We start from the raw sequence: 27,396 nt of genomic DNA, 5'->3' as shown, positions 1-27,396 counted from the left end.
CAGAGTCAAACGCAGCGGCTTCCCAGAGTCAGTACGTGGCGCCCAAACAACACACTTGCTCTAATCCACTGTGCCAGTAATATAGATCACATAACGGTCACAGACTCAAACCCAGCGGCTTCCCCGACTCAGTGGCTGGCACACGAACACCACAACCTGTGAACTAAACTTGCTGTGCTCCACTCTGCTAGCAGTCGGTGTCAGCAAAGGCAACAGAATCACGTCTCCACAAAACGAAACCGCTTTAGTACAGATATGCGTATTGAATTAAATGACATTTCCCCAGACGCACCCACCCTCCATGATATGTCATCCATCCAAATATCGGACGGAACAGAAACTGATTGCCATTCTTGGATTTCCGATTCGCTAGCGAATCGCGGGCTTACTTGTCACCCAAGAATCTTAAGCTGGCCTTCTGGCACACTCTAGGTGAGGCTGGACGCAGGCTCTCATCAGCTCTGATGTTTATTAGGCCTCTCTTCTATAAGTCAAAGAATTGGTAAACACCTGGAAGACTGCAGCTTCAGACACAGTCCTTGCCATCTCTGCCTCAGAAGGATGACCTGACCTCAGTTCTACCAGATTCACACTCCTGGGGTGAGTCGTTCCAAAGGATGGTAATTCCAGTGCAGGATCACAAAGTGGGTCCATGGCCAGAAGTGTTAAATTCAGGTTTATCAGATGTCCTGTTCTACACAGATTCACGAAGACCTTAATGTGGCTTTCAGTTTATGTGTGTGTGTCAATGAGAATCATATACTCTTAACTAGATGACACCAAAAACCATTGAAACAGCACATAGAAAGATAATATCTACAGTCCAAGATCTTCAAAAAGGATAATGGGATCCATGAAACCAGAATGGTGTTCTATTTAAAACTACTAAAATGCAGACAAAGTGAACAGCACATTCAAATATAAACCTGAAATTGATATGTCAACTAAATGCCTGGACTCATTGTAAACGAATTAGCATCACAGAAGCCCAGTCACCGATTTGTCCTTTGAGCTTTCACACAGGTAGACGGGAGGGCTAAGAAGGGGGTTCAGCTAACTCGCCCCCCCAAAAAATCGATGATCAACAGTTTACCAAAGATGTGACAATGATGCCTTGTCAAGTGTGGCTCACAAAGTGCAGGGCAGGCCATCAGATCAAAGCCAGGCAAAGTGTGACGGTGGAATATGGAAAGGTCCAGGAAGCAAATAATCTTCAGATTTTACAGAAGAATAACATCAAGGACTAAAGAGAAAATATTAACAATAAAATACCTGGGGCAATTTAAGGAGGGAAAAGCTTAAGAGAAAAAGAAAAGACACAACAAAGCCATAAGATGGAAAACAGTTAAAAGACACTATTAAAAATTAAAAAGCAAAAATAAACAAAAAAAAAATCCATGAAAACTCCTGCAGCCTTCCTTGAATGTGGAGGTGCATCTTCAAGTGTTGCAGAGGTTGTGTTCTTTGATTCTGGCTCTGTTTTGCCTTTTGGCAGTGGGATCAGGTGATCCAAGTGTGACACAGTGCCTTTAAATTGGGACAAGTGTCTGAGCTTTAGGTCAGCCCACACATAATTTATGGATGCCAATATAAAAGAAGGAGAGGTCTACAACTCCAAAACGAATCCTTTATATAAATGGGTTTGTTTGAGAGCTAGCACCAGTTAGAACCGAACATCACAGGGTAGGCGGCTAACCCAAAAGTGCACTTCTTAGTTTGGGAAACAAAACACTCTTTGTCTGGGACAAAAGCTGCCTGTGAGTACTTGAGCTAGGGCGCTTTGGGCTCTGGGGCAAGCTAAACTGCTGCAGTAAGGACAGAATATGAGCTGAGGAGTTTTAAGCAGCTAAGAGGCCATCATAGCATACAGTATGTGCCAGTCTTCCAAAATACAGTAAGAAATGTTCTGTTAATGCAGCCCATGCTCATAGAGTAGCTACTACCTAAAATGTATCCACTACTTAATGAGAAAGGTAGTAAATAGGATTGGCGTCCTCCTGGACAGATTTAGAGTGAATCCCAAAAAGTGCAGCTCCACTATAGAATAGGCCTGTTGGAGCAGACACCTCAGTCAGACTGGAACTAGAACTGTTAGCCACGGGTATGCATATGCTGTGTGCCCAGACATCAAAATGGTCACTAAGTGGCAACTGGATAGGGGATATGTCATCTACTTGTCCTTGTGTCATGGATTTCATTTAAATAAATGTTCTGAATTCTGCAAAAGATTCTGTAAATATATTTACTTTTATTCCAAAGATCTACCAGAGAGCAGAAAATGAACTCTTCCTTCTTAGTGAGCCACTCTGACTAGACAAAGACATTCCTAAGCTTATATAGACGGAGATAAGAAACAACTGCTAAAGGGCAGCTGATCTTCCTATAGACTGTGGAAAAATAAGAAACTTAAGATCAACATCTTATCAGATAGACAAACCTTCTCCATGTTTTAGGTAAGGTTAACTGGAATCCTTTGTGCTGTAATAGCAATATATATATATAAATTGTGAAGCCTGCGCGAATACAGCTGCCCTAACCCAACACAGAGAGGCACAGACATGACTTCCAGTGCAACACACATCATTATTCCTCCATGGGGAAGCACTTTCTACTTGCTCCCCACTTCTTAGCACAATACAAATAATGGGAACAGTTACAGCACTGACCTTTTTGCCTCCAACCCTTATCTAACTGCCTTACCTTAACCTTTCTTGTTTCTATTTGTCTGTTGTATTTCATTCTGTCTGTTATTAGATGCAACTGAGAAGGCAAATTTCATGTTTTCTTGTGTAAACATGACTAAATAAAGAAACCTTAAACCTCCACAATGCTTGTCCTTCCTCTTGACTCTAGCCCTTGAACAGTGGCAACTGGCCTGCTTTGATAGGACACCCGGAAAAACTCCAGGTGTCCAACGACCTTCTTCCACCAGTACTTCCTGGTGTGGCAGAAGTGCTGCCAAACAGGGCCAAGCAACATGTCCAGGCCACTGACAGGGGGCCCCAGCAGGGTTGAGCTTCCATGCTCCAAACCTGTGGCCCCGGTGCAAGCCAAGGGGGCTGCACTTCTATCGGTCCAGGGTAGAAAATGTCCTGAAAAAGCTCTCTGCCCCTGGCCCTTCCATTGTCAGGGCATCCCGGCCTGCTGCTACTATATCTTATATATAAACGTCTAAGTATGGAAGTTAGTGTGTCTGTTTGTCCGGCCCAGAAGTGCGAGGCTACAGCATGAACCTCAAAGAAAGCAACTCTGTCACCAAAGTGAAACCGTTGAGAAAAGAGAAACTCACTTAGCCGCTAATACACAAGCGAGGCGAGCACATCGGCAAAACAAAACCTCAGAGGGGAGACAAACTCACTTAGCTGCTGATAGACAATGGATATATACAGTTAGGTCCATAAATATTTGGACAGAGACAACTTTTTTCTAATTTTGGTTCTGTACATTACCACAATGAATTTTAAATGAAACAACTCAGATGCAGTTGAAGTGCAGACTTTCAGCTTTAATTCAGTGGGGTGAACAAAACGATTGCATAAAAATGTGAGGCAACTAAAGCATTTTTTTAACACAATCCCTTCATTTCAGGGGCTCAGAAGTAATTGGACAATTTAAATAACTGGAAATAAAATGTTCATTTCTAATACTTGGTTGAAAACCCTTTGCTAGCAATGACAGCCTGAAGTCTTGAACTCCTGGACGTCACCAGATGTTGGGTTTCCTCCTTTTTAATGCTCTGCCAGGCCTTTACTGCAGCGGCTTTCAGTTGCTGTTTGTTTGTGGGCCTTTCTGTCTGAAGTTTAGTCTTCACCCGTGAAATGCATGCTCAATTGGGTTAAGATCAGGTGACTGACTTGGCCATTCAAGAATTTTCCACTTCTTTGCTTTAATAAACTCCTGGGATGCTTTGGCTGTATGTTTTGGGTCATTGTCCATCTGTATCATGAAACGCCGCCCAATCAATTTGACTGCATTTAGCTCGATTTGAGCAGACAGTATGTCTCTGAACACCTCAGAATTCATTCAGCTGCTTCTGTCCTGTGTCACATCATTAATAAACACTAGTGTCCCAGTGCCACTGGCAGCCATGCATGCCCAAGCCATCACACTGCCTCCACCATGTTTTACAGATGATGTGGTATGCTTTGGATAATGAGCTGTTCCATGTCTTCTCCATACTATTTTCTTGCCATCATTCTGGTAGAGGTTGATCTTGGTTTCATCTGTCCAAAGAATGTTTTTCCAGAACTGTGCTGGCTTTTTTAGATGTTCTTTAGCAAAGTCCAATCTAGCCTTTCTATTCTGGAGGCTTATGAGTGGCTTGCACCTTGCAGTGCACCCTCTGTATTTACTTTCATGCAGTCTTCTCTTTATGGTAGACTTGGATATCGATACGCCTACCCCCTGGAGAGTGTTGTTCACTTGGTTGGCTGTTGTGAAGGGGTTTCTCTTCACCATGGAAATGATTCTGCGATCATCCACCAACTGTTGTCTTCTGTGGATGTCCAGGTCTTTCTGCTTTGCTGAGTTCACCAGTGCTTGCTTTCTTTCTCAGGATGTACCAAACTGTAGATTTTGCCAGTCATAACATTGTAGAAATTTCTCGGATGGGTTTTTTCTATTTTCGCAGCTTAAGGATGGCTTCTTTCACCTGCATGGAGAGCTCCTTTGACCGCATGTTGTCTGTTCACAGCAAAATCTTCCACATGCAAGCACCACACCTCAAATCAACTCCAAGCCTTTTTTCTGCTTAATTGATAATGACATAACAACGGACTTGCCACACCTGCCCATGAAATAGCCTTTGAGTCAATTGTCCAATTACTTTTGAGCCCCTGAAATGAAGGGATTGTGTTAAAACAATGCTTTAGTTGCCTCACATTTTTATGCAATCGTTTTGTTCACCCCACTGAATTAAAGCTGAAAGTCTGCACTTCAACTGCATCTGAGTTGTTTCATTTCAAATTCATTGTGGTAATGTACAGATCAAAAATTAGAAAAAAGTTGTCTCTGTCCAAATATTTATGGACCTAACTGTATGTATATATGTATGTATATATATATATATATATATATATATATATATATATATACACACACACACACACACACACGCACACAATGGAACCTCGGGTCATGAACGTCTTGGACCACGTATAAATCGGGTTACGACCAAAAAGTTCGTCAAACTTTTGCATCTGTTCACGACTACACACTCGGGTGACGAACAAGCCAGTTTCCCTTCCGGTTTGTACGCGCCGATGATTTCCACACGTGTTCAGTCTCTCCCTGTGCAGTGAGCGAGCGAGAGATAGAGAGTGTGTGAGAGAGAGCGCGAGAGAGACGGCTGGCCGCATAAGGCCGAGAAGGCAGTTAAAGATTGCACTGGGCTTGTTTTTAAAGAGACTGCTTCCAGCATTGTTTTAAACTCATTGTATTTAATGAAGACTTTTTTCTATTGGATTTTAACCTCCACTTCACTTCTGTTTTTATGGGATCATTTATTTATTGAAGGATTCTGAAAGCACTGCACTTTATTTAATTTGGACTTTGTTTCTGATTGTTTTGTTGATTTTAGTAAAAGCACTTGGCACTTTTTGCACCATCCCCTTGCTCCATTGTACAGTAGTGCCTCATTGTAATGCTCATTGGTAACATTACCGACGGTGACGGGTTTAAGGGCGAACCCGCATTGTCACAGACTTTACCTCAAAACTGTAATCTCCTTTCCACCCAGTTCCTCCTCACTTCCTTCATGCCAGAACTCAACTCATGCAAGGTTAGTTTATGGTTAGTTTTTGTATTACGGATTTTTCAAATGTTCATTTTTCGGTTAGTAGCGTGCATTGTTGCAATGTTACTTTTCTTGGTTGTTTATTAAATTACGGATTTTTCAAATGTTCATTTTTTCCCTGTGCTTAAAACTCATTAAAAAAGTGTTTACAGCAGCAGTTCGTAAGGCTATAGCGTGAATTCTTGCAATGTTACTTTTCTCTGTTCAAGGTTTTCTGTGTTATTCAATGTTTTTACATTTAGTTTACTACTACGCTGTCCATTCTATGGTATACTCAACTATTTTTGTGCTTAAAAATGTTTAAAAAAATATATTTACATACAGTTCGTACAGTCTGGAACGGATTCATTGTATTTACATACAATCCTATGGGGGAAATTACTTCGGGTCACGACCAAATCGGGTTACGACCAGAGTTTTGGAACAAATTATGGTTGTGACCCGAGGTTCCACTGTATATATAAAACAAAGGTGTCTATCACTGTCTTGAAACTGCATAAAACCCGAACAGAAAAAAAAGGAAGGCCCAGATGCACAACTGCATAAGAGAAGAAAGACATCAGTCTCAGTAGTTTGAGAAACAAACACTTTCCAGGTCCTCAGTTTGTTTCTCTCTTAAGCACACACCAAATACTAGTGTCAGCCTTTTTCAAACCTGTCTAATCTAATTCAGGATCGTGAGGTTTTTCGGGGTGGACCCTAGACTAGCAGCATCAGGCAAAAGGAAGGAACCAAACCAGGCTAAAGGAACAGCAGTGTGTCTTTGGATGGTGCCATGAAAGCAACTGAAAAACTCCACACCGAGGGCACTCTAGTCAAGAAATGACCCAGGATGCAAACTACTCGCCATCTTGTCTCTCATTTTGTTTAAACGTCTCTGTGTTAGATTGATTAGTAATGCTGCATGGTGTGTGTGTGTCTGTGTGTGACTGGGTCCTGCAATACACTAACAACCCTAACATTGCACCCAGTCCTGCCCCTTTTGACTCTGTGTGGATCTGAGAATATTATGTTACTATTATGTAACTTTTCTGGCCTCAATTTCTTCTGCTATACCATGACTTGCTGTCTTTAATTGAACTTTCATGATAAATTGGCCCAAAGCAACGGGCTGGCACTTCATCTGAAAGTTCCAGCCACACCTTGAGCCCATTTCAAAAGGAATGCTTAACGTGCCTGCTCAGAAAATAAAACAATAAATACATAAGTCACTGCCCAAACAACTGTTACTGATGGTAGGTGGCTCAGCTGAAATTTTAAACAAAACGCAATAGATTGTTAACTGTCTTTGCAAGTGTTAGAAAATCATCCATCAGGCTTCACAATGCAGTTTCAGACACATGGCAGGTTTTTCACTGTAAACACAAACAGGATTCTCGGATTTTTTCTTGGAATAAATTAATAGACAACCAAATGTCTCACAATACAACAGTAGCTCATTTTTGAATAGCACATTTCAATTTAGTGCCATCAGGTCAAAAGCTGCAAAAAGGAAGCCGCCTCAGAGCATTTGGTTAAAGTGCAATGTTCATAAGCTGAAAAGCAGGCGATGGGGTTAGATATTCAGTAACGTGATATTCATACTACAGTAGTAGCTGCCTGAAGCTGAAGTGATGGAGTTACATTTAGGCAAGAAGCCATCACATTCTCAAGAATAAATAAACAGAGAATGAGAGGAACAAAAAAAAAAAATCTGAGATATTAGAAATGTTAAGTGATGGCTCTGAATCTATGCTAGTCTCTGGAAGGTTGCCGGTTCAAATCCCATTACTGCTAGGAGGGATCCTACACCATTGAGCCCTTAACCTGAAAATTGCTCCAAGGTTACTGTACAATGGCTGGCCATGCACTCTGACCTCCAAAGGTCATGTGAAAAGACAAATTCCCCTCAGGAATGAACAAAGTATATCAAATTTAAAAAACTAAATCACCGACAGGTCTGACTGATGATATGTGGAATACATAATGCAACACTGATGCCCTTGCACTAAGAAAATACAATTATACTGAAATCCAAAGTCCATGTTAGCAATAACTTTATTGACAAGTTGACAAAATGGCTGGAATGGGTAAGTCCCTCTATTACTGGATTTGAAAATCCTGCAAAAAGATGTGGATTAAATCTGAAAAGGAGCATTTTGATGAGCAAGCTGCTGTTCCTTTCTGCAATGTGTTTGCTGTCATGACCACAAATTTGGGACAATCAGAACAATCTGATTCACAATAAAAAGAAAAACAGGCTTAGTTGAACAGATTACTGTTGGAACATTCGGGCCCTTCCTACTAGTCCAGCACAAGGGCAGACTGGCTGGCTGGATTCCACCCAGGAGGTTTTATGTAAATTGCCCAAATTATTATTTAATTCTGAAATATATACACCACTGCTTTATTTGAAGTCTTTACCGCATTCATTTTCTGAATCCAATGCAGTGACTTGTGGAGCCCGAGCCTGACCCAGCAGCGTCAGGTGTGAGGCAGGATGTCAGACAAAGGCTGGGCCAGTTCAGAGTAGGCCATAAACCTAACCTGCACATCTTTGGGATGGAAAAGCAAACTGTCGTACCTGGAGGAAAGGTACATGAACATGAGGAGACAGTGCACACTCAGGGTCACGGTTCGAGCCAAAGCCTCTGGAGTTTTGAGACAGCGGCCGCGCTAAACATTGGGGCATTCGTATTTTTGCACTTTTTTTTTTTTTTTTTTTTCCGGACACAAATGCATCGCAAGAATATAAAGGGAAAGGCGCCCAGGGACGGAGATGAAACAGTGCATTTGGATCCTGTCACGCAGCATTGACTCATACCACCTGTGCGTTCCGCCTTCACACCAGTGCTTGTCAGTCTGACAGATTAGCTACCAGAAGCTCTTGTCAAATACCGAAACAGCAATGTGCACATGGCATCACTGGGACTTCACATAATGAGAAGAAATAATTGAAAGTATGCCATTGTGCTGCCAATCATTATATCCATCTGTAGCCCTGTGCCTCAAGTGTGGCTTTAAAACATAACAGAAGGAAAAAGCCACCATCCATTTTAACTCAGTGATGCCCATTTAGGAGTTCACAGAGTACTTACAGACGTGACTTTACAATATTTACGTTTATACGCTATATTCACATATCTGATGGTGCTTAAAGCTGCTGCCTCACGGCTCCAGAGTCCTTGTCTGAGTGCAATTTGCCCGTCCTTCCCAGGTGTATTTGGGCCTTTTTTCCGGGTACTCTTGTTTTCCTCCCAGTGCGCTGAGTGTGTTGCAAGTATGAAGAAGTCTTTTGACGCTCTACTGTTACGTAGTACGCCCGGTGATGCTGCTGGAGCAGAGTTTAACCATCTTTCACACTGAAATGGATTCCAACTGCTCAAAAATAGATGGATGGAAAAGCATTTTGTTCACTCTGAATGAGCAAACTCCACCTGTCAACTCACACACATACACAGCTTTATTTCTGTGTAGATTTTTGGTTCTTCACCATCATCCTCTGCAGCATTAATATATATTTTTTGTTTTTATTAATTTTAATTAAAAGCAAATAACAATCCATACAATCAAATCAAACTTAAAAGAGTGGTGGCTCTGAGGCTAGGGATCTGCACTAGTAATCAGAAGGTTGCTGGTTCAAATCCCGTAAATGCCAAAAGGGACTCTGCTCTGTTGGGCCCTTCAGCAAGGCCCTTAACCTACAATTGCTGAACGCTTTGAGTAGTGAGAAAAGCGCTATATAAATGCAAAGAATTATTAAAACCAAAATTCAACCCCTACCCAAAAGAAAGAAAGAGAGGAGAGCCAGCCGACAAAGCAAATCTTTGAAGCAACAAGGCAGGAAGAGAATTCTTTCCCCAATATGAAGCTTATTCTAAAATGTAATTGATTAGAACCATCCATATTTTAAACTGATCCGCTGAGTGAGAATTTGATTTTTTCCAATTTCAGATACTATAGGACATTAAGGTGGTGGCTTGGGTTTCTTCCAGTCAAGCATTTACATTTATATTTATTTGCTTAGCAGACACTTTTTTCCAAAGTGACTTACAAAAGAGGTAAACATTAGGCTAGGGCCAGTTTGTTCAGCAAGCGTAACAGGACGGGTAACAAAACTAGACAGGTCCACCTAAGTCTAGTAGAGAGGTAAAGACAATTATGACTTGTTTGTCCTTCTCCACTTGAAGCCCATCTGTGAGTACACTGAACACAGCTGTTAATCAGTTACAAGTGACTGTGACACCACGCAGCATTAATATTTAAGAAAAATAATAATACAATTTATTTCTATAGTGCCATTGCCATGCTCAAAGTGCTTCACAGAAATTCAGAAAGAACAACAGGGCATATACGACATTGGATATAAATAATATCCTCATAAAACACTAAATAAAGATAAATGCAGGATATACAAAGAATTGAAATAAGTGACAATGCACCTGAATAAAAATACAAAAACATGAACACTACAAGAAAACCCTGAACAAATAGCAGAATTTGAGGTAAAAGCATAAACCTTTCTGGGCATCTAGACAGAGAGGTTAAACTGAAAGAAGGGTCCGAATGACACGAGAGCCTTCCTGAACAAATGAGTTTTAATAAGTTTTTTGAAAGAATTAATTGGGTTGGCTGATCTCATTCATTTATGGAGGTCATTCCATAGTGTTCTGGGCGCTATATAGCTGAAGGCTTTGTCACCGATACAGCACAGTTTAGTTCGGCTCGCAACAAGAATGGCAGAATCAGTGGACCTTCGTGGGTGGACAGGAGCAAGGCGATGTAGTCCAGAGCAAGGCCACTTACAGCCAGTGAAGGCAGAGCAGGATGGCGCTTATGTGTTTGCTGTTGTGAGTCTGTGCGAGGACTCTTCTGGTGTCACTCAGTTTGATTTGCATTTTTGGGGCACAACAAGACTATCCCTATTTATAGCAGATACATGGACATACACAGCCATCCGGCTATTTGCCATCACTGGGTTATATGGAACTGGTGGCCACCAAACAGCAGCAGTAAAGCAGACGCCAAGCCCAGTCATGCAAGATCAATACTGAGCTGTCAGTTAATCTAATCTGAATATTTTAGGAGAAAGTTGGAGAACCAAGAGAGCACAATGGGAAAGTATCCAAACTTGAAACAGACAGCAAAATGATGTACCCTGGTCCCTGGCACTATGACTGACAGAAACAGACAGAGAGACAGACAAACACAGAGAGGCTTGTGCATAGAGAAGGAGGCACGTTAGACAGACAGACACTATATAATATGATAGATAGATAGATAGATAGATAGATAGATAGATAGATAGATAGATAGATAGATAGATAGATAGATAGATAGATAGATAGATAGATAGATAGACAGACACAATGTCAGTTCATTACAAGGCAGACTCACAAATAGCCATTTTAGAGTCATCCATTAACCTAATAGCAGATATTTGGACTATGAGAAGAGGCGTCAGGAAGCATCAACTCCATTTGTAAATGACAAGTCATGAACTATTGTTTGGGAAGAGAGTTATAATTTTGTGCTCCTCTTTCCTGGTCGGTGTTTTTCAGAGCTAATGAAGCAATGAAGATGGGTCTTTGACAAAATGTAGCCAAAAGATATTGTGGAGGTGGCTCACTGGGACCACTATATTCTTTCAGATAGTTCTGCAAAGCCCACGTTATGGTTTCAACTTTGCTGTTATCTAAGCTGAAGTATCACATCCCATTGCTGTTGCTTAGTGACAGCTGCCTTAAAAAAAAAAAAGCCTAAAAATAAAATGCTAACATACTGTAAATTAACCGTTTCCTCATCCTGCCCGTCAGTTGGTTGGGGGAGAGATTTGCAGAATGGCGGGATGGCATTGGAACACACCAGATTTTTTCCAGATGTCTCACTAAACAGAGACATTTTGGCTCAAGACTTTTGTTTCAGCTTTTACGATATCTCAACTTTATGCAGCAGATGCAAAGCTGAGACGGAAATGGGCATCATTTTTAAAATAAAATATCAAAGAAATGCTTGATCATTGTTTTTACTAAAATGCCAGGACAAGCAAAGTGGCAGCACGAACATTTGCTTATTTGTGCATTGTTTTGGGATCACTTAGGCTTTTTACAGGCGCTCAGCCTGGCGGAGGACACGCATGTGAAAAGCAAGTGACCATGCTAAACTACCTGAGGTGTGCCCATCCCTCGGATGGCTGTCCGTCAATCTACCAGAAGTGCTTAGTTCTCAACCGGGTGCCAGTCCAGGACTTTGCTGGGCATACACCCACATTCACAGACGCTGGGCCAGTTTAGCTATTATATTTGGTATATGGATGGAAAACTTCACTACTGAGAGAAACACAGGGAGAAAATGCAAACTGCAAAACGAGAAGCACAAAGCAGGCGACCAAGCTGGCTCCTGGAGCTGTGAAGCAGTAAAGTTATCCAGTGCGTCACCAGTTAAATACTTCCCATACCAAGGACCCCTGGGCCTGGGGGGCTATATCTCCTTTCAATTTCAGAAAAATAATCTTGTATTTCCACAATGCTATCCACCTACATTGAAACAAGCCCCTAAAAGAAATGCTCTGTACACTTTAGCAGTAGACGTCCTTGTTCCATCATGGGAACTGTGTCCGCTTCAGGGACTCAAATCAACAAAACTTCTCTAGGCTGGCATTTTATCAAGAGGAAGCATCAGTGTGGGGGTCCTTATACCCAGCAAACTGCAAAGTTTCAGTGCTATTCACTTGGATACTGATGAACAAATCATAATTAATCATGAGAGAACTGGAATTCCAGCACTTTACTGCATGGTGAGATTTTTCTTGTTCACTTTCTGCTTTTTAACAAAATGCTGGAGAAGTAAAGCACAACAGTTCCAGAAGTCTTTGCTCTCCTCCTCCTCCGGGGGTGGTGAATGAGTCCATTAGCTCTCAGACTGTGGACTATGAAGCAGTTTTAATCATTGATACATCAGTCAATCATGTCCACCTTTACTAAAATCAAAAATCAGCTACGTGCAAGTGCCATCACATTGTGTCTTTTAGAACATATTGCCTGCTGCTCCCTTTTTTGCCAGTTACAAGTACAAATTCACTTGAGTTTAGTTCTTATTATCTAGCGTTGAACTTCTTCTCCCCAGCTGTTTACAAAAAAGAGGAATCTGCCCTAAATGAGGAACGGTACCAATTCATTCTGCCCCAATCTCTTTTAAACTTCAAAACCACATTTTAACTGAAGTGTTAATACTGATTTTAGTGATCTGCTTTTCCAAAATGCTAAAATCGTGTTGCACATTTAAATAATACTCCTTTCTCGTTTTGCTGGCAATTGTACATCTTGTACTTGACGCTAAGCCCAGCGGTAGCCTCTTAATCTAATAAAGTCTGGGAAAGGCCCAACAAAAATAAAGCTACTGGCTGATGGAAAGCCATGGCAGGGATGTCGGGATACGGGCCGACAATCTCGCCCCACTGCTGCTTCCTTATTCCAAGTTCACCTGAGTTGGATTGTCTATCAAAGTTCAACAGGAGAAATGTGTGCAATTCCTGGTGGCAAGCAATGCCAATGAACACTGGCTGATCATTCCAGTCTTCTCGGCCCACCTTACTAATACTATTGAAGGCTTTCTCGTTACAAAAGGAAACAATCGTAACATTGTGCTAATGCAATCACAAAAATGTTAAGGAGTGAAAGCCCTTCAGGCTTTAATGTACTGCCGTGCCACCACTTACTGCCTTTCAGGGACATGGGCACGGCTGAATAAGTACAATATAAGGGCCAAACAGTGGTGTCTTTGAAAGGCCACATTTTCAACACACAAGACAGCCCTGGCTTAGAAGACTAAAACTGATGAGCAGCACTGGCTTAGAAAAAAAAAAAAAAAATAGACCAAAACTAATGAGCCCTCCGCCATTTCTATCTCCTTCTAGGGCAACAGCAATTCCGTCGTATTGTATAAGAAGCTGTATTAGTAAGGGATGGGATGCTATTGGTCTTGAGTGCAGCTCGGCCATTTCTGTTCACTTCGATGTTACTGAGCCTACTTTACACTGACTTTTAACAGCAGTACCCAGAATACACTGTGATGGTTTTAATTACAAATGGACAACAGTTAACAATGACCATTAGAATTGAAACAGGCTCAAGGCTGTCATGATGATGAGGTGTTCACCCATTCATTTGTATTAACCACTTCATCCTTGATGTACGAGGTGTGATCAAAAAATGCGGTGAATGTTTAAATTTTTAAAAAAAAATGATTACAGTAAAAGACACATTGCTATTAATCCCCCTTCACTTCAAACACACTTCTCCCATCGTTCTTGCCACTTTCTGAAGCAGTTCTCTCTTGTGAGTGCCTTTAGTTGTGCTGAGGTGTATGTAAATAGCAGCTTAATGAGAACGTAACACACATCCCAAACCCACCGACTTAAGAACGCAGGGAGCAGAGCCTACTCCGGCGGCATCGGGCACAAGGTTTAAAACAACCAGCTAATTAACTGAACATGCACTTCTTTGAGGAATTAGGAGGAAACCCCATAAAAAATAGTGAGAACCTGCTAGCTCAACACAAACAATGATCTGAGCCCAGGACAGTGGACTCGTGCAGTTGCAGCTCTACCCACTGCCCCACTGTACCAGCTGATTTCCTAAATAGAGATGCTAAGTAGCTGCGCATATTACATCTTTATTTGCCATCATTTGTGTAAAAATATCATCAGTAACATAATAATTTTGAACTGTTACTAACACTTCTCTGCTCTGTTTCTCTTCTCAGTATCCCGCTGTGGCACTTGGTACAACTTCATTTTCATCCAAGCTGTTTTCCTACTGACGTCCGCTTTACTGGGAGCCTCGGAATCAACGGATGAAAAGATTAGATGCCCTAAGCACAGGCTCTACTGTAGAATGCCCAGGTCAGGGTGGGCAGCCAGCTGGCGGAGGTCTCCAGGACTGTGACTGGGTCTGACTTTGACGTTCTCTCTTACAATTGACCGTGGACCCCCCTGAGGTTTCCTCTCTCCAGGGATGTTGCTGACTGGAGTTTTTGTTTTCCTATCCTCCATTGTCAAATGAGAACAGTTCAATAAATAAATGAATGAACAGCTATAGCTGGGCTCCATTTCAATTAATCTGTTTCAAACCAGTGTGTTTAATGTTAATGTGCGTTTAAACAAATCTGTCTCTTTATGTGTACTTATTATTTAATTAGTAATCTATAAAGTTGTTTCTGCCTGTAATGTTGTTGCAGCTCTCTACATCTGCACTCAGTGAAGAGCACTATATAAAAATAAAGGGAAGTGAATTAATAAAATAATCCACAAGCATCAATCCTGTCTAATTTTTGCATAGCTGACTTCTCATGAAGCTTGACCACAACACTCTTTACAGTGCCATCAAGATCAACTAGCTTCTGTTTTGCAGCATCTGCTGCCTTTGACCAAACCGGTGTGTAATAATATCTTTTTCCTATTACAAACATAAGAAATTAGAAAACAAATGTAATGACGCTCAAGAGTGCGGTTTAAGCCACACCAACTACCAAGTGCAGGATTACCAAACACAAGCTTTACTCATCCAGGTTCAAGTTGTGCAGCCCCCCTGGTTATCACAATTCCAGAACTGACTATTAGAAATGCCTTTGCTTAATCAGATGACTTCTTTCTGCTCCAGTGGGTTTTCTCCATTCACCTTCTTCTGTTCTTTAAATGCAGAAGAGCAAAACAAGTTTAAAAATGTGTCATGGAGTTTCTACTTTCACTAATAGAAGAAAGGCAGAGGAGATCAAAAAGTATATACTGCAGAAATGCTGGCTACTATTACCCAGGATGCCATCTTGTTTTATGTTATACAAGTAAACCCCGCGATTCGCTAGCGAATCGGAAATCCTAGAATGGCAATCAGTTTCTGTTCCATCCGATATGTGGATGGATGACATATCATGGAAGGCGGGTGCGTCTGGGGAAATGTCATTTAATCCAATAGGCATATCTGTACTAAAGCGGTTTCGTTTTGTGGAGACGTGAGTCTGTTGCCTTCGCTGACACCGACCGCTTGAACAGGTTGTGTTGTTTGGGGGCCACCTACTGACTCTGGGAGGCCGCTGCGTCTGACTGTGAGGCGAGCGCCACAGCGCAATATGCGCCTCGGTGGGAAGCCGCTGCGTGAAGACATATCATGGAGGGTATATGCGGTGGTGTGGGCTGTCGCGTCCGGGCGGCCGTACAACCTGGCGTGCACGCTTTACCTCAGGTGTAGTTCACAGGTCGTAGTCTCATTTCTGTGTTTTCTTTGGTTTGAGCCACGACTTCATTCGCAAGCGCGTTGTAGGCGCGTGCGTTGTCACAGCATGGACCTTTGGTTTGAGCCGTGACTCCTTTCGCAAGTGCGTTGTAGGTGCGCGCGTTGTCACAGTTGGTTTGAACCGTGACTCCTTTCGCAAGCGAGTTGTAGGCGCGCGCGTTGTCACAGCATGGACCTTTGGGGTTTCCGTACATCCGGTGAGCCCTGCGCCCATCCGGTTTACAACCTTCGGTTAGTAATATGGATACATGTATGTGCATTCACTGTGAATTCTAGGGATTTTTAAAGAAAGCATTTATTATAACAGAAACAATGAAATGCAGGAGAGTGTATACAGCAGTAGGTAAATGCAAGAGGAAAACAACAAAGCCTAAAGCCCCTCTGGGCCACCTGGACACAGATCTAGCATCTGCCCTCCATGGTCTGATGGATGCTTCACTTTCTCTGCTGTTCCCCTCAGTCTGCCTGCTCTGCCCTTCCTTATTTTTCTGGCCTCTCTACCTTCCACAAGGTAAGCTTTAGCCTACAGTAACTGTCCCGACTAAAGGCCTCACTCGTCCTGCAGCTTCATGGGCCTCAGAAGTGGCCCCCCAACCAGGAACAACTTCCAGAGCAGCCATGGAAACAACTTCCAGGGTCGAGAGTGTCTTAGGGAACTCCAGGGCCATTCCCCTTAGTGGCCCTGCAATGCTCATTGCCAGCATAGCCAAGTAGCAGGAGACCACATGAATGTTATTTGAGTTTCTTTGCTATCATCTATCTATATGGGGGACATTTAATATTTTCTGTCACTGAGCTGTGCCCAGGGGCTAATTACTTCCTGGGCTCTTTCTACTGGGATAAAGCAGCAAGCACCACTTGGGGATTCATGTAACTGACAACGTTATCATTGCTGGCACACTTACTTCTGGGCACCATATGGCCTAACTCTGGTCTTGCACCACTCCATTTATAGTTCAGTTCCGGTCCTCACTACTTCCTCCTTTACAACATACATGCAGTCTCATTGGAGAAGTGAGGTCACTGTTTGTTTCCAAGAAGTCAGGTCGAACAAGTCCTATTTGAGTTAGTGTGTGACAGAAGGAGGAAAAACTGATCAGAAAAGGCCGAAAGTGGTTCTGCACGAGTCAAGATGGGACCAACTTTAATGGATTTCACTTCCTGCCACCAAATCCTCAGGGATGTATAAAAAAAAATGCAGCAACCTTAGTGCTCCATACATATGGTCTCAGCTTTCATTAAAACAAACTGACCAGCAAACCCCAACGTCACGGTTATTTGTGTCAACGCGAGGAGAATTTCCTGACTGCTAGCTAATCACAGAGATAGGCACTGCCAAAGTCAGTCAGACAGACTGTAAATAGCAATTATTATAATAAACTATTTAAACCTACCATTATATGGGGTCCTGTCAAAACAGAGTTAAATACTTCTCACATAAACTAGTCCATAATTTACAGTACAGTACAATATTAAAGATGAAACTGGATGTTTGCCATCTTCACATATAAATAAAAATTTCTGTTTCTGCCATTCCTTATGTTTTTCATAACAATTCTAGGCTATAGCTTATGCTGGGATGTTGACGGGTCCAACAGTCTTTATTGGGCATTTTTATTTAAACGTCTAGTCAGCTCATTAGAGTCTTTCTATGAAGGAATGCAGAGTAGAAATATGACATGCCATAAAATGTGTTTAACGCCCTTAATTTGGCACAATGGAGCTGTCCGTTTTGTGAACTGGCCTTTCCCTTTGCAGGGTTACTGAGAGTAGTGTCAGGTGCAGAGCAGGAAGCCGTCCTCTCTGGACAGTCAACCCAAAGCGTGGATCACATTCACTCGCACACAGTCAGCTTAAAGTCGACAGTTAAACACAACATGGATGCCCAAAACAAAAACAAAAAAAATCATACAAGTACAAGCAAAGAACATGCCAGCTCCACACAGACGGGTCCTTGGAGCTAACTACTTCACCACCATAAAATAAAACAAGTGCCACTCAACTAAATGAATGTCTCTCTTCATAGCAGAGCAGTTAGCGAGCCTATTATTCAAGAATTGCATGGCTATGAGAGTCACTGAATCAAATGTCAGAAGCCAGGGATGATGGGACCACCCTGGAAAGAACGTTGCACTTAAACAAAAGTGTTGCTAAAAGTAAAGAACATCACAAAATCATACACTGTAGATGCCTCAACACTAACACAGACCTAGAGTAAGAGATTTGCTCATGTCCATCCTTCCCACATTGAGCCACTTTAACCTACTTCAGGGTCACATGAGAGCCACAGCCTCGCCAGGACTGAATGGGGCAGCTGATCTTTGCCAAAATGGCCACATGTCAGGGTAGGAAACACTTCTAAGGAGCAATTTTGGCCCTTACTGACTGGAATCCAGGTGTTCTTCAAAAACAAATATGGTAATTTTGCAGAATATATGAAACAACACATTTCCATTTCAGAATAGTGAAAGCAATTTATTTAGTCTCATCGAGAGCAGAAGAAATGACAAATTAAAAAAAAAACGGTCAAAACATAAGCAACAAACAACACATTGATCCAATAAATGAGAGAGTTAATGTGTCGAGGACAAGTTTATTAAAGTTAATGCTGAGGACTACCTCAAGTGTTGGTGTACTTCTGTATTACAATTATAACATTTATTTTACTAAGGAATTTATGGAAATATGTGAAAAATGCTAAAATCACAATCCAGTTTTTAAGGATGTGTGCTTCAAGCTAGAAGGGCATAACAGCAGACACCCTGACAGCACTGATCCAGCAGCCCAAGCAGCGCAGCTTACTAGCCACCTGGAACTGAAGGACTGCACGGTCCAAAGGTGGGCTCTCCAAGCTGACATCCAATCACATGTAGAAAACAGAGCTGCACAGTGGCAACAAAACAAAAGCAAAGGAGAAGAGAGTTGCCTATGGTATCATTTACCTTGATGTTCAGAAGGTCGTGTGATAAGGTACCTCATTAAAGGTTAGTGATCAAAGGAAAACAAGCGTGAACTCAAGGTGTGGTCTGTATGTGGGTACACAACTGGCTCAAACACAGGGAGACAAGGGGTATGGTGAGGGGAACTTATGCTAGACGTAGGTGATGTTAACAGTGGTGTCCCTCAGGGGTCACTGCTGGGGCAGCCGTTCTTTTTAATATTTATAAACGATCTAGACAAGAGTATAAACAGTAAACTGGTTAAGTAAGCAGACTAGGTGGAAGGGCAGATAATATGGAACCAATTAAACTGTGTGATAAACCCAGGGTGTCGGTGAGCCCCAAACCCCAACACTAACACACTTGTACAGTCCCAGGTTCAAATAATCAAATGTTTTTATTTTAAATACCTCCAAATGTGACACGAGCACAAGCAAATACAGGTCTTCTTCTCACAATATCTCTCTTTTCCCTCCCTACCACACTCAGGCATCGCTCCACTACCTCCCAGCTCTGACTCGCTTGAATAAGGGAGTGTGGTCCCTTTTATTACAGACCCGGGAGTACTTCTGCTGCCAGGGCGACTGCCCGATGAAAGCACTTCTGGGTTGCATGGAACTCCATAATAGGGAGCTTGTCTCCTTACAGCACCCTCTTGTGGCACCCAGTGACCCCAGCAGGGCTGCTCTGCCAGACTATATATCCCAGCATGCCCTGCTGGCTTCTTACTGTGCACCGAACTTCTTCTCTTTTTAATGGGTTGTCCATCCACCCTTTCTGGTCCTTCCTTCCAGGTCTGCTCCCTCTACTGGCCGGGATGCCCGTCCAGCCCATGTGGCATCTACAACTGTTACAAAGGGACTTGGCCAGATCGGTGGCAAAACTAAATTTAAAGTAAGTAAATGTAGAAAGTAAAATGTTAGATCTGAATACTCAATGTGAGGTCTGAAATGCGAAAGTACATCTAATGAGAAGTAGCCAGGAGTCACAGTGGCCTCATCACTATGGACATCCAGACAGTGTACAGGGGTGATCAAGAAAGCTTACAGGATGTTAGGCTAAACATCAAGATGTGTGAAGTTCGAGTCAAAAGTGGTTATGCTCAAGTTATGTGACACACTAGTGCGGCCTCACCTGGACTGCTGGTCTCAGAATTACAAAAAAAACAAAAAGACATCATAGCCTTAAAGAAGAGACTGAAGGGGTTGAACCTTGGAGACTAGTAGATGACATGATCAGAGCATTTAAAATTATTATTAAAATGTGTACACTGCATAGCCAGTTGTTACTTTAAAAATGAAATCTACAAGAATAACATGGAGACACAGTTGTAAATTTGTTAAGGGCAGATTTCACACAAACATCAGACACATGGAGTAAAGTAAAAAGTGGTGTTGTGGGCAAAACGACTTGAAGGACCTTTACATCTCAACTTGATGTTATTTTAGACCATCTAGGTCAGGGGCCCTCAATCACAGTCCTGGAGGGCCGCAGTGGCTGCAGGTTTTTGTTCTTAATTAGAAAGCAATTCTTCCCAATAATTTAATTTCATGGCTTATTAGTGCTTTAACTCTGCTATGTCATATCCTAGATCCAAACAACCCCCCCCCCCCCCCCCCCGTTTCTAAGGATATCATCCAAATGATTTGAAGGCTAAAATTCTCTGTCCTTCACTTTTTTCTCTTCACTTTCCTTCCAAGTATTTAATTAAACCCAATAGTGCATGATAAACACACACAGAAACAAGCTAAATGGAGAAATGCTTTTGTCATTTGCATGTTATTGCTAATTAGGGGCAATTAAAAACCAAGAATAAGACTAAAATAAGCAATAAGGGTTCAAAATCTTAATGACCGAGACCACTAAAATGAAGCCAAAGTGTTACTTGAGCAATAAGTGCTTCTCATTAAGCAATTGGGTTGGAGCAAAAACCTGCAGCCACTGCGGCCCTCCAGGACCGTGATTGAGGAGCCCTGATCTGGGGGAATATGAAGGACGAGCTTGTTGGGCCAAATGGCGTGTTCTCATCACAGCTGGTCTAATGTTGGAATTTCAGTTGACCTGCAAAGGAATGGAGCGTGAAGAAGTGTCAAGCGAGAAAAAGACAGGAGGCGATTCAAGCAAGCGAACAGGAGCAGAGCGAGCAGGAACAGCTACCACACGTAAGAAAGTCAGATGGTGTGCTTCATGGTTGTCGTTATAAAACATGTTCATTATGGACTAAACTTGACTTTTTAGTGTGATTGTCAGATGCAGTCCGATTGTTACAAATAAATACCCAAGTACCTGTATAAAAGACTGGCATTTATGAGTGATTTAAACATCACTTTGCGGGGTGTTGTGAACCACAGGTGGTCCGCAGACCACACTTTACAAACGAGCCTGCCCCATTGTATAAAATATCTTCCTTCACAATGTTCACTCAAAAGGCAGCCAGCAAGCTGTGCGGCACAATGCCAAGGGTGTTGAACTGTAAACCACAAGTTTGCCAGTTCAGCCTCTAACCGCTGATAATACTCTAAAGGAGCTCATGTTGCAGGACTAGGATTCTTTGATTTGTACATCACTTTGGATACAATGTTAGCTAAATATATGTAAACTAGCCAACCCGTGGCGTAGCATATGCCGCATAATTATGTATTGATGGGTGAACACTTCCTGAAAGACACAGTTGTCCAAATGGGGTGGGTTTGAGGATACGACTGTAAGTGAATGCAAAGATGGAACTCTGGGAAGAGGGCAGGGAAGCGGGCTCGAGAGGTTTCAGGACCTAACCGTCCAATGACGTGTTGGCACAACCGGTAACGATCCTTCCACAGGTTCATCTACAGAACCCGTGTTAGGACATTTACATCCTCTAGATAGGCAAGTTCAATTGTCTGATGCCCATTCTGCTCCCGCCATTCTAGTCTGCCGATTTCTTAAGTCATCTCGTACTCATCGTTCAGTACGCACTGCCTGCTCATGTGTCCGCCCCTAACTCCTCACCTGAATTGCTTCCGTCTGTGTACAGTCCACATGCACTTGGGAGTCACGTTGACTGTTCATTTTCCACACACCGCCTCAGTCGCATGCACCTGTGAGCCACGTTCAGGCCAGGTGAGGTTTCCCGTGTTGAGTCAAATTAAGCCACAGGCTCCACACCTGGTGGTGCCCTTCCGTCAATTCCTTTCAGTTTCAGCTTTGCAACCATACTCCCCCTGGAACCTAAAGACTTTGGTTACCCAGTTGGCTGCCCGGCGGGTCATGGGAATAACGCCGCCGGATCGCCAGTCTGCATCGTGCATGGTCAGAACTACGACGGTATGTGATCTTCTTCGAACCTCCGACTTTCGTTCTTGATTAATGAAAACATTCTTGACAAATGCTTTCGCTCTCGCGCCATGGTCGGCTGTTTAGTGAATTGTTGGTGGGCGGGGCTCTGTGAGTTTGCGGGCGTGGCTGTCTTGGGTGCGTCTTGCTTGCCATGGACTTAGTGAATTATATATATAGATAATTCACACATTTGTTCATTCATTAAAATCTGTAACTATCATAAGGGGTGCAGACTTTACTAACATCCCCGTCCTGGGTATGACGTTAACCTGCATCCAGCTCTGCAAGCAGGAGGCAAACTTGGGAGTTGGTGGCAGGATTGGCACTGTTCCACTGTGGTGCTGAGGTGTCACCCGCTGCACTCGGGTGCCAGTCCGGGTGGTCTGTCGTGGTGAACGCTGTCAGTGCAAGCTTCCAACCTCCACCTCCTCCTCCTGGATGCAAGCAAAGCAGGAACCAACCTTAGATAAAACCTCGGTCCACTGCAAAGCACGTGGGGTCCGCCAGTGGCTTGAATTCCGAGTTGCTAACCGATACACCCTGCAGATCTTTGGGATACAAGAGAAAATGAGAAAATCTACTCATACGGAGAGGAAAGGATGTGCATGCACTGTAAACACCATGCAGCGTCCAAGGTGGGACTTGAAACGAAGATTCTAAAGCTGGGCTTAAATGTAATCATAAAAATATAGCATTTAAGTGGATACATAACATTAAATTATTTTAAAATCAGAATTTCCAGTGATAGACAAAAATAATCAGGTGTACAGCATGGCAGAGTGTCCAGAAACAACAGCATGGAATACTCTAGTCAGTGAATTACAATAACAAGTTTGAGACTGAAAACAAAATTTTAGATGAACTGGCATGTTTGAAAGAAAATCTCTTGGATGTACTTACGCTAACTCTGATATCAAGAAATAAAAACATCTACAGTTCTACAACTCTGTAGCACGGGACAGATAACAGCTTCGGCTCTCCTGTCTAAGCGATACAAGCCTCAAGATGCTGAACTCGCTGACAAATCAAACAGGTGAGCCATGTGCCAGGAAAAAAACGAACGCCCGCCTGCCAAGTCTCAGCAGTCTGCTGGCGCGTGTAATAAACCCCCCAGAATTCACAGGTGCGCTTAGTAAACTACACGGTTAACTCCAGGAGGGGGGTGTTGACGCCAGTGTGCTGATTAGATTCACCTTCTTTTAGAATTATACTGCAAACAATTTACAAGGCAGATAATTTATCAGCAAAGATGTTTATGATTAACAGAAATAAACGTTCAAGCCAATTAACAATGAACTCTGAATCCGAATACGATTAGACACGACTGGCGATTACCTTGAATGTAAATGTCAGCATTCTATAGGAATTCAATTCAAAGTATAGGAGAGGTAGGCAGCATGCGATGATATGGCACATTGGCGCACCCACCTCAGGATCCCGTGCAATGGGTGACATCGCGGCACCACACTAGTTCACGTAGCAATAGTGAAATTAAGGAAAGTAACGGAGGATGAAGACCACTGGGGGAAACAGAGCTGAATATTTATTATTCAGGAACGAGTTTAATATGAACAGGCCATTCAGCTCAACACACTTGCCACTCTTATTCACCGAATTTCTCCAAAATGACATCAAGCCCAATTTTAAATGTCCTCAAAATAGCACACTACTTAGAAACCGTTATCTAATTTAATACAAATTTATACGGTGTGAATCTTTAGTGGACAAAAATGAAATATGTCATATGAAGAAAAAAAATAAACATTCAGAAAGCTTCATCACATCTTCTACCAACTGACTACAGCCACTTAGCCCACTGCAAGGTCAATAGGAGCAGAAGCCTGCAATACTGGGAGCAAAACAAGAATCAAAAGACACACCAACACCCTCACTCAGACTGGGCCAGCGCTGGGACAACCATTAACTTACCAGAAGTTTATGGGATGTGGGAAGAAACTGGAGTGTCCAGAGAAAGTGTCCCAGACATAGAGAGCATGCGGTCTCCACTCTCCACTCTCACACAGCGTGTCGGATCGGCCAGGCCGAGGCCCCCCCAGGGCTGTGGGGCATTAGTGTCAAAATCACAAAAACACCCCTGATTTACAGTTTCTCCCACCACCAAGAATTGTAATCCTATGTGCAAGTTAACGGTACTGCGGAAATATTATAATAATAACTCAGATCCCATTAGCTTAGACTTACTGGAAAAGAAGCCAAGTTACCCAGCATTGCCCAGGAGAAAAAGTGGAAAGATGGACAGGTAAAAAAAACTCCCTACCAAACTCTTGTCAAATTAAGTGTGCTGCATTTATTACATAACTTTTGTTAGCACTGGAAAGCTTCTCTGTATACAATATTCTTTTTTTCCTTACTTTTGGAGGAAATAAGGAACCACAAACTGCAATAAATAACTTCAGTGACAATATGGCTTGGATCCACGACAAACATAGTGAAGCAAATGCCTGATTAAAGATAAAGTTCAATGTAATGGGTGGGATTGGGACCTGGATTCCTTGCTAACCATCAGACCCTACACGATAAGAGTTTCTCTGTCAACAGATCACATCATAACATTTCTGGCTCCTCGTTTTGCCCTGAGCGTGTAAGGTCAAAAGTTATTTGACAAAAATCTGATTATGGTGAGAAGTACTTGTGTGCCAAACTTCAAGCCTGCACTTTGAAAAACTAAGTTGTATATAAAGAACACTGCGGTGGGTTGGCGCCCTGCCCGGGATTGTTTCCTGCCTTGTGCCCTGTGTTGGCTGGGATTGGCTCCAGCAGACCCCCGTGACCCTGTGTTCAGATTCAGCGGGTTGGAAAATGGATGGATGGATGGATATAAAGAACAAACAAGTATGTGGAGATTCTGTGTTGTAGATTGGATTAGTACAATGAGGACTGTCCCAAGTCTCAAAGATGCTATGAATGTAATCCTGAGGCACACAAGCAGTTTGGCAAACAAGAGCGGAGCATTCAGTGGATCAAGCTCCTTTGGCTAGGAGCCACAAGGCTTCAACTTCAAGTTCACAACTCGGTAGTTTGTTTCAGGTTCCAGAGCATATCGTGTCTCCTACACCCATTCTGTACACCAAGAAAATAACCATAATGCTTATCTCTCTTTTAATGAGGTGCACTTTCACTTCAATAAAGAATTTCCATTACGATGTTACAACACACACCTGAGTGCCATCCTGCAGGAGAAAAGGAGAACAGAAGATTGGCTGTGGGGAGCATCTCAATCATGGATCGTATTCCTTGTGGTATATTCTGACAAATTAAAAGTTTGTAAAATTCACCATTTTCTCTCTAATGGTCCATTTTAAAAATCTTAAAATCACATACACCAAAGCAAACCTTGAAAACAGCTGATCCTCCGCTGACAGCCTTTAAGCAGGCAGCGCTTTTAAGAATCTGTGCCTCGGGGCGCACACAGAAGATCTGCTAGTTGGCTAGAATGTCTGCATGAAGGCACAGGAGCACATGCTAGCAGATGCTAGCAGAAAAGAAGCAAAAGAAATAGTAATAATGCAAGACCATTTAAGGAAGCTTATGAAAAAGGAGCAATTTTAGTAAGAGAAAGAACAAAATCAGGAGATATCTCAAAAAAATAAAGCAGAATAAAAGGAGCTTTATTATCTTATTTAGAAAGGAGCATTGCGAAAGAATCTGAAACTAAATGACATTTGCAAAATGTGTGTGCTTAACTTGTGCTTAAACGCTCTATATGGGTAAAAGGGCTTATCAGCTGTAAAACTGCCACAATAAACGGACCTCATAACCAGCCTTGATGCCATCCTTATGAACGTCTACCTTTCACACTGTGGAGGGAGGATCACAGAGTTTCAACAACTCAAGCATTGCTGCAGATTGGCACTATAGAGCATTTGTAGATAGATATGAGAGAAAAACACTTGATTGATCCCGAGGGAAATTTAAGATGCGTGCCTTTGAATTTGAATTTCCCCCTGGGATTAATAAAGTATCTATCTATCTATCTATCTTTGTTTAGTCTGTACTTACGTTTCATGATGAACTCGTAAGGCAAATTTGTACGACACTCAATTAAAACAGTAGTGCCAATTAAAAGATTCCGACCCCCACTTCTTTAAAACAGGATCGTGTAAATGAAGCGGTGTCAGTTATGAATGCATTGTACAAGGTGACCCCGCAGGTCGAGGTCCACTGCACCACGCGCACCTCTGGAGACCTCATAGTTGCAAAGCACGTCCCGATGGCATGTGCAAGTGCACAATCAGTCAGCCCACATACCCCCGTACCCCGCCCTCCACAAATAAAAGCAAAACTGTCATGAGATGAATCTTACTTTTCAACGCCTGAGTCAGAGCCTTCCCGTCTTTGATCAGCTCCTTGATAAACTTGTTCGTCTTATCCAATTCCAGCTCATGAGATTTCAGCCTTTCTCTGAACTGCGGGCTGTCCAGATGGCAGTCGCTGAACTCCAAGGCTGGCAGTCCCATTTTTAGCAACAAAAATAAATTTGACAGATACTGTCCCAATCTACTGAAATGTATATGGTGACAATTCAATAAGGCAGTCGTCCAAAAGGAAAAATTAAAAAAAGCCACGTATAAAAGTTTCGGTGCGTTCAGGTGCCTTTTATCTTGGACAAATACATTAATAAATACTTTAGTCCTTGCAGGGAACGCATCGCGTATCCTCACTTATCTGCAACGCATCTTCTCCCAGGTAGTGGGGTCGGCTCAGAGGCACGAGGAGTGTTCCGTTCCGCGCTTTCAAATCAGCACGTTCAGAATAGTTGCACCCTCTTCTTGTTTGGAAGACTTTTAAACCGCTGCCCCTTTTTTCCCACCAGTCCAGTCCGATAGTGTACGCCAACCTAGCATGATTCGGCTAAGTTTGTAATGGGCGTAAAACGCTACCAATTGGATACGTTTCCTTGAAAGGCAGTCGGTAGTCAATGAGAAATGTACTGCAGCGTAATTGGTTAGAGACGGGTACGTACCCGCCCCCTAACCCAGCACCGCCCTTTAAAGGGGCTAGTGGCGGGCTTTCGCGTCTAGTGTCGGACCGGTACGTACGCGTGTTGTCTAATGTCTTG

The 27,396-nt window shown here is 42.6% G+C and overlaps 1 protein-coding gene across 5 annotated transcripts in view; it reads right to left on the bottom strand.

The window, feature by feature from the left end:
* Positions 1-27,167, bottom strand: part of LOC114660226 (rho GTPase-activating protein 26-like) — a 254,418-nt gene extending 227,251 nt beyond the window's left edge. For 2 of the 5 annotated variants that reach the window (XM_028812772.2, XM_028812771.2), the window contains exon 1: positions 26,641-27,164. In XM_028812772.2, coding sequence (XP_028668605.1) covers positions 26,641-26,794 — 154 coding nt within the window. In that variant the 5' untranslated portion in view covers positions 26,795-27,164. Of the gene's footprint in view, positions 1-26,640 lie in introns of all 5 variants that reach the window. The other 3 variants (XM_028812773.2, XM_028812769.2, XM_028812770.2) reach the window with 3 other exon arrangements.
* Between the last annotated feature and the right edge of the window lie 229 nt (positions 27,168-27,396).

Source organism: Erpetoichthys calabaricus, chromosome 11, assembly GCF_900747795.2.
Source record: "Erpetoichthys calabaricus chromosome 11, fErpCal1.3, whole genome shotgun sequence".
Lineage (NCBI taxonomy): Eukaryota > Metazoa > Chordata > Cladistia > Polypteriformes > Polypteridae > Erpetoichthys > Erpetoichthys calabaricus.
Note: the sequence above shows the minus strand (reverse complement) of the source record. Positions and strands in the feature narration are given on the sequence as shown.